This window comes from Sinocyclocheilus anshuiensis, unplaced genomic scaffold, assembly GCF_001515605.1.
Source record: "Sinocyclocheilus anshuiensis isolate Anshui unplaced genomic scaffold, SAMN03320099.WGS_v1.1 scaffold564, whole genome shotgun sequence".
NCBI lineage: Eukaryota > Metazoa > Chordata > Actinopteri > Cypriniformes > Cyprinidae > Sinocyclocheilus > Sinocyclocheilus anshuiensis.
The window spans coordinates 172,324-180,526 of NW_015557086.1; the positions used below are offsets into that span (position 1 = coordinate 172,324).

Here is an 8,203-nt window from a genome sequence, read left to right on the forward strand (position 1 = left end):
GTCTGTCTGTCTGTCTGTCTCTCTGTCTGTCTGTCTGTCTGTTGAATACAGCAGTTAACCATCTTGTGTTCGTGTTTTTGTAGGACTTTTTGATGGAGACATTTCTGTTGTTTAAGGATCTGATTGGTAAACATGTCTACCCATCTGACTGGGTCACTATGATCATGGTGCAAAACTGGTGAGAGCAAAGAAACACGAACACACGCACACACAGACAGACACAGTAGCTCTCCTGAGATGATCCACAGTAACATCATCCGTCAATCTCAAAGTCTTCAGCAGCACAAACACTGTGTTAACATTGATTACATTTCAAACAAGAGGCCAATGAGAGAGAAAGAGAGGTTTATAGAGGAATAAACCTGCAGACTCAGAGACAGAGGAGAAAGAGAGAAACTCCTCATACTGAGGAAAATATAGATTGCTGGTGTTTTGTTTGTGTTTTGTGTGTTACCGTTAATGGCAGCAGACAGCGGCAGCATATTGTGTTTTATTGACCTCAGTATGTTTCCTGGAATTCAAATATCACAGTTTAAAGTTAATCTGTGACCCTGCTGATCATCAGATACTGTGAGCACAAACAGCAATTGTACACTTAAGAAACCCTTAAAAATCTTGTCTGATGGGAAAATACTAAATCAGACGTGAATAAAGCTGCACAAACTTGACACTTACACTTGACACTCACTTGCTATGTTTACTACAAGCAAAACATTTGAGGTTTATATGATCTGAAATGATAAAAGAATAGATCTGGTGTTGAAAATGAAGACATCCATTAAAAATCCAGCTGATTCAAAGACATTGAGACTCAATAATGATGAAGAAAAATGAGGTTAGTGAAAAGATCCTGCAACATTTGAGACACAGAAACGAACTCTTGATCTAATGAATGATGATCAGATATTTATAAATGTGAATCAAGTATCCAGATATTTAATTTGATATCATTTGTAGATGAATACATTTTGTTTCAAAAAACCCACTTTATGTTTGTCTTTGTGTTTTACTTTTATTAAGATTCAGTGTGTTTTTATGCTGTAGTGTTATTTTTGTATCATTGCGATATTATAGTTTTTATTAATATATGTTTTTTATTTACTGTTTTAATTTTAATGCTTTAGTAATTATGACGTGTTTTTCATTCATTTTTTATCAAGTGTTGTTTTTTGTCTATGTGCAGTCGTTTTTTTAATAATTTTTATTTCAGTTTTAGTTTGAGTCATTTTAGTACATTTACATTTAATCATTTAGCAGATGCTTTTATCCAAAGCGACTTACATCAAGTTAACTAAATGAAAATAAGAAATGTTGCTTAGCCAATTATCTGAAATATGTATTTTTATATACTTGTATTTTTATTTTTATAGATAAAGATAAAGAAAATGTTTTATAGTTTAAGTTTCAGTTAACTATAATAGCCCTGGTATGTTCGTCCAATTTGTTCAGTATTTCTCTAGAATATTTCTATAATTCTGAAGACACATTTTTATTTTGTACATTTATTTATTTATCAGGTTTAGTTTTAGTTAATTATTTTAGTATTTCTGTGTAAACTAAATGAAAATAAATGTTGCTTTGACAATTATGTTTACTTTTTTATATTTTATTTAGTTTCAGCTGATGTTTATTTTGTTTCAAGTACTGTTTTTTTTTTGTTTGATGTATTAAGTTTCAGTTAACTACAATAACCCTGGAATGTTCATCCAATCAGGGTGTTTCTCCGGGCGATCAACACATACGCTGAGACCATGAATCACAAGTTCCTCGACAACAACAACTTTGAAGTGCAGGTCAGTGTGTGTGTGTGTGTGTGTGTGTGTGTGTGTGTGTCTTAAATGAGCTTGATCAAGTTCAGATTCAATTAGTGTTAATAGCCCTCATATCTCTCACCAAATGTCATTTTATCATGATTTCTCTCTCTCTCCTGTAGTTATGGAATAATTACTTCCATTTGGCTGTGGCGTTTATTACCCAGGAGTCTTTGCAATTGCAGCATTTCTCTCCCACCAAAAGGAGCAAGATTCTGGCCAAGTGAGAAATATCCCAGTTAAACTGCTCACAGATGAACCATATTTATTACAAAAATCTGGCTTTCACAACTATAGTAAAACAAAATATGCGTAAACATGCTTGCTTGCTTTCATTCAGATATGGAGATATGAGGAGGCTGATTGGTTTCGCTATCAGAGACATGTGGTACAAGCTCGGTAAGAATAAGATCTGTTTCATTCCCGGGATGGTGGGTCCCATCCTGGAGATGACTCTTATCCCGGAGGAAGAGCTGCGGAGAGCAACCATCCCCATATTCTTTGACATGATGCAGTGTGAAGAAAACCACTCCGGACACTTCAGAAAGGTTCAGAGAGACACACACATCTGTTTTTATATCATAGCCTCAACTTAAGCTAAGTTAAGCTAAACTCAACATTTTTATATGCAAATGACATGTTACAATTGACATTCCAAAACATGTATATACTGTCTACAGTTATGGAGACTGAACATTCATTTTTATTATTTTATATTGTTCAAATAAGTAAAATGTGCTTAAAATATTTTAAAACATTTTAATGGAATATTTTATTAAATATGTATGTGGAATATTACTATAATTTTATGGAATAGATAAACATGGTAAGATAAGTTAAAATATTAAAAAAAAAAACAATTGATGGAACATTAAGGATTTTGAGGAGTTAATTTAAACAAGGAAAAATGTGTTAAATATTTTTTTTAAATCTGGGATATTTCTATAATTCTGAGAAATGGATTTAAACATGGTAAAATGTGATAATTTTTTTTCTAATATTTCCTGGAGTATTTCTGTATTTCAAGGAAATGGATTTAAACATGGTAAAATGTGTTAAAATATTTTAAAAGCATTCTATTGAATATTTCTATAATTTTAAGGAATTAATTTAAAGATGTAAAATGCATTTAAAAATATTTTTTAAAAATAGTTCCTGGAGTATTTCTATAATTCTGGGAAATGGATTTAAACAGGGTAAAATGTGTTAAAATAGTTTTTCAAATATTTCTATAATTTTACAAAATGGGTTTAAAGATGGTAAAACGTATTTAAAATATTAGGAAAATATATGCTTATTGAATATTTCCATAATTCTGAGGAATGGATTTAAACATGGAAAAATGTTTTTATGAAATGGTGAAAATCTGCTCAGACCTTATTAAGACTTTTAGCATGTTTAGGTTTGAAATAAGACACATTTTTTTCCATTTATGAACGCTTTCCTTGTTGGGACGTCACAATAACTAGATTTTGCTATTCTATTAGTTATGCTTTTCAAAAAACAGAGAAAAAGCTGCACACACACACAGAGTAGCAAATGCACATTGATATTGTTGAACTTATTAATGAAGTCTCTATCTCTGCCTCTCAGTTTGAGAACGAGATCATCCTGAAGTTGGATCATGAAGTGGAAGGGGGAGGAGGAGACGAGAGATATATGGAACTGCTACAGAGCATGTACGAACACACACACACACACACTGTGGTCTTGTATAATGATGGCTTGACTCCATAAGAAGCTTCAAATCCTCCTGAAATCTCCTGAAAGCATGAACTGTTCTGACTGTGTGCCGCTTCAGTCTTTTAGAGTGCGCTCAGGGACGCCCCCAGCTGCTGACCGAGGTGCAGCACTTTGTTACCCTGGTGACCGGCCTCCTGGAGCGTCTCCTTGACTACCGCTCGGTGATGAGCGAGGACAGTCGAAACAACCGCATGAGCTGCACTGTCAATCTTCTGGTAAGCCCCGCCCACTTCACACATCACAGACATAAAGTGGTTCTCTGATTGATCTGCTCAGATCGGTTTGAGTTGTCGGTCTGCTGATGGGCCCAAATGGACCATGTGTTCAACTAAACTTCTGAACCGACCTGTTAACTTACTTAGATTAATATTCCAGCATAAAATCTGGAGGTTAAAAAGCAGATCCTTTCCATAATGAACAGTTATTCACTAAAACCATTAAAAATAAAGCTTGAAATCAATTGAAATAAAGCTGAAATAAAATTAAATATAAATGTTAGATGAAACACTTAAACGTGGAAAACTTAAAAAAAGAGAAATGCTGCCTTGACAACTAAAATAACAAAAAATAAGTTAAAGTTCTAAAATGACTAAAAACTGAATAAAAATAAATTAAAGCTAAATAGAAATAATAAAAAACAAAAAGTAATAAAATGACAAAAGCACATAACAAAACTTAAACTAAAATTAAAATGAAAATTGAAAATCTAAAAATGAAAGTTAATTTAAAATATTAATAAATACTGTAAAAAGTATAAATACACACACTACCGGTTAAAAGTTTGGCATGATTGAGATTGTGTTATGTTTTTGAAAGACGTCTCTTCTGCTCAACATGGCTGCATTTATTTGGTCAAAAAATACAGTAAAAACATTAAATATTATTAAAATTTGAAATAACGGTTTTCTTTTGTAATATATTTTTTAAATATATTTTATTCCTGTGATGCAAAGCTGAATTTTCAGCAGCCATTACTCCAGTCTTCACAGCCATCACAGAAATAAATTACATTTTAAAATAGAAAATAGAAAAAAATAGAAAATAGTTATTTTAAATGGTTATAAATTATATTTCACAATATCACAATATCTTTACTGTATTTTTTTATCAAATAAATGCAGCCATGGTGAGCAAAAGAGACTTCTTTCAAAAACATAAAAAAAAAATAATATTCCAAAGTAAAATAAATGATAATTTATGATACTTCATAAATTTTTGGTGTTTGCTGAGGAAAGCTTCAATAATTCTGTTAAATAAACACCTGACTCTATTAAACTATTAAACCTCACAGTGTAACTCGTTACTCGTTAGTGCATAAGGAAGGATGTGCTCATTAAAATGGAAACATCAAGATGCAAATAAAAGTTCAAAATATGGATCAGCATATAAACTCGAATCAAAACACAATAACCAAATAAATTTCAAGATGCACATCAAAAATGTCAAAAAAAATGTCAAGTTTGTGCAGTTGATTCCAAATGGTGATTTGGAATCAACAAGTCATGTGACTGAATAATTCACTCAACTTTGTTGTAAAATTTTGTCTGTGGCTCTAAACCAGGGGTGCCCAAACTCGGTCCTGGAGGGCCGGTGTCCTGCAGAGTTTAGCTCCAACCCTAATCAAACACACCTGAACCAGCTAATCAAGCTCTTACTAGGCATACTAGAAACTTCCAGGCAGGTGTGTTGAGGCAAGTTGGAGCAAAACTCTACTGGACATCGGCCCTCCAGGACCGAGTTTGGACACCCCTGCTCTAAACCACAAGTAATTTATTACATTTAATAAAAGATCCACAGTTTCTTCCCTAGATACAACTTATATTTCTTTTTCTATTTTACACTTTTCCCAGTTTTGTTTCCTTGAGCACTTGGGATGGAAACGTTGCCTTGTTCACTTTTTATTCATTTCTATGCATAATTTAAATTGATGGAAACACAGCTAATGAAGGACGGACCTGAGCTTTTCAGGAAAAAATAATGAAAACATTCAGAAGAGTTATTGTGAAGCGATTCCCACATGACCATATGTTTTAAATTTGAGTTCAGCCATCAAGTTCATTTTCTTGCAGTGATGAATCTGTCAGCTTTCATCCTCTTTAAATGATTCATACGCAAATATCTAGGTAGAATATTTCACACAATAATAAATGAACACACAAACGCACACACACACACACACACACACACACACACACACACACACACACACACACACAATTAACAAATTAAAGCTTTAGTAATACAACAGAATCTCTATATTAACTCCTGTGCTCCATAAAATATTCATCTTTTTCTAATAATTCATTTGAGATTTGTGTTTCTTCTGCTTGTTTTCTGACTGTCGCCGCTGCAACTTTAATCTGTCAGGGTGGAAATCACTTCAATATATGAATAAACTATAAATAAGCATCATATTGTGTCACATTTAAAAGCTTGAGAAATCCATCATCATAATTTTGCATTACATATCAGAAGCTCCCAAAAAACACACACTCATCTTCAGAGAAACATCAACACAGAGGCTCAAAGTTAACGTTTGCGTTTCATTGCTTTTCAGAATTTCTACAAGGACATCAACCGTGAGGGGATGTACATCAGGTAATTTTCATATTAACACTGTGTGTGCGACTGTGATTGTACGTGCTTGTGTGTCGGTTGTGTAATCTGACAGGAGATTATCTTGGTCTTGCTGAATTAATGTCAAAATCCAAAGGATAAGCATCCAAGCATAGAGACGGACCGGACGGACTGAACGGACTGAACGAGGGACTGAACGAGACACCGTCTATGTTGTCTGACATACTGCGACCTTACAGGCACATTAAACATAAATGAGCGTGTCTGCAGAGAAGCATTCTGCAGGCTGAAACATGACCGAGTTCTCTGATTGTCAGTGTGAGATGAATTAATGCGTCTCTGCTTCTGATTCAGATGTTTCTTATTGTCAGTAAACATGATCAAGTTATGTGTCACGTCATGGAGAAACATTGATTATTCAGCTTTAATGAATGACAAACGGAGATCGTCTAGTCTATTTATAACCTCATTTTATTTTCGTCATGACCTTTGACTTGTGAAATGAGAGAGAAAGATCGAGATATTATGAAAATGACAATAATTATGAGACAATAATGTGAAATCATGATGCACATCAGTTCTGCACCAGTTTGTATCTATAATTTACTTACAGTAAGACTAATGAACTTAATTCTTGATGGCTTGCTGGAAGAATAGAATAGAATAGAATAGAATAGAATAGAATAGAATAGACAAATGGGCAGATATGCATTAGTATGTATGTACTGTACTGTATAATGTACTGTACAGTATAATACACAATAATCAGTACAGTACAATATCAATACAAATCAATGTAGGAATTGCTTATTGCATTTATTGATTTTTATATTTAACAGTTAGTTTTGAAGATTTTTTTAAATTATCATATTTCTCTTAAAATACATTTCTAAGAGTAAAGCCATACTTCAGGGTGTTTAGACTCTATGCTTCATGTAGTACATACCTTAACACCCCTTAACCATGGTAAAAATCACTTTAACAACAGCCTAATGGCTTTATGTAATACTGCCTCCTTGTGGTAAATATGGAAACCATTACACTACCAGTCAAAAGTTTTTGAACAGTAAGATTTTTTTTTAAAGAAGTCTCTTCTGCTGACCAAGCCTGCATTTAATTTGATCCAAAATACAGCAAAAGCGGTAATATTGTGAAATAGTTTTACCATTTACAATAACTGCTTTCCATTGTAATATATTTTAAAATGTAATTTATTTCTGTGATGCAAAGCTGTATTTTCAGCATCATTACTCCAGTCTTCAGTGTCACATGATACTTCAGAAATCATTCTAATATGCTGATTTGCTGATGAAAAAAAAAACTATTATTATTATTATTATTATTATTATTATTATTATTATTATTATTATTATTATTATTATTATTATTATTATTATTATTATTATTATTATTATTATTATTATTATTATTATTATTATTATTATTATTATTATTATTATTATTATTATTATTATTATTATTATTATTATTATTATTATTATTATTATTATTATTATTATTATTATTATTATTATTATGTTGAAAACAGCTGAGTAGAATTTTTCAATTTTCTTAGAATGTTCAAAAGAACAGCATTGATCTGAAATAGAAATCTTTTGTAACATTATAAATGTCTTTATCATCACTTTTGATCAATGTAAAGCATCCTTCTTAAATGAAAGCTTTTGAATGGAATAGTGTATAATGTTACAAAAGTTTTTTATTTCAGATAAATGCTGATCTTTGGATCTTTCTGTTCATCAAAGAATCCTGAAAAAAATTTACTCAACTGTTTTAAATTATAATAATAATAATCAGAAATGTTTCTTGAGCAGCAAATCAGCATATTAGAATGATTTTTGAAGGATCATGTGACACTGAAGACTGGAGTAATTATGCTGAAAATAAAAATTTGATCACAGGAATAAATTACATTTTAACATATATTCAAGTAGAAAGAAGTTATTTTAAATAGTAAAAATATTTCACAGTATTACTGCTTTTGCTGTATTTTGGATCACATAAATGCAGGCTTGGTGAGCAGAAGAGAACTCTTTAAAAAACATTAAACA

General features: G+C 31.7%; 1 protein-coding gene across 2 annotated transcripts in view; it reads left to right on the forward strand.

The window, feature by feature from the left end:
* Positions 1 to 8,203, forward strand: part of LOC107677012 (dedicator of cytokinesis protein 2-like) — a 117,484-nt gene that overhangs the window by 92,290 nt on the left and 16,991 nt on the right. For both annotated transcript variants that reach the window (XM_016471791.1, XM_016471790.1), the window contains exons 28-34: positions 84 to 178; positions 1,715 to 1,793; positions 1,934 to 2,034; positions 2,152 to 2,359; positions 3,405 to 3,490; positions 3,613 to 3,769; positions 6,112 to 6,152. In XM_016471791.1, coding sequence (XP_016327277.1) covers positions 84 to 178; positions 1,715 to 1,793; positions 1,934 to 2,034; positions 2,152 to 2,359; positions 3,405 to 3,490; positions 3,613 to 3,769; positions 6,112 to 6,152 — 767 coding nt within the window. The remainder of the gene's footprint in view (positions 1 to 83; positions 179 to 1,714; positions 1,794 to 1,933; positions 2,035 to 2,151; positions 2,360 to 3,404; positions 3,491 to 3,612; positions 3,770 to 6,111; positions 6,153 to 8,203) is intronic.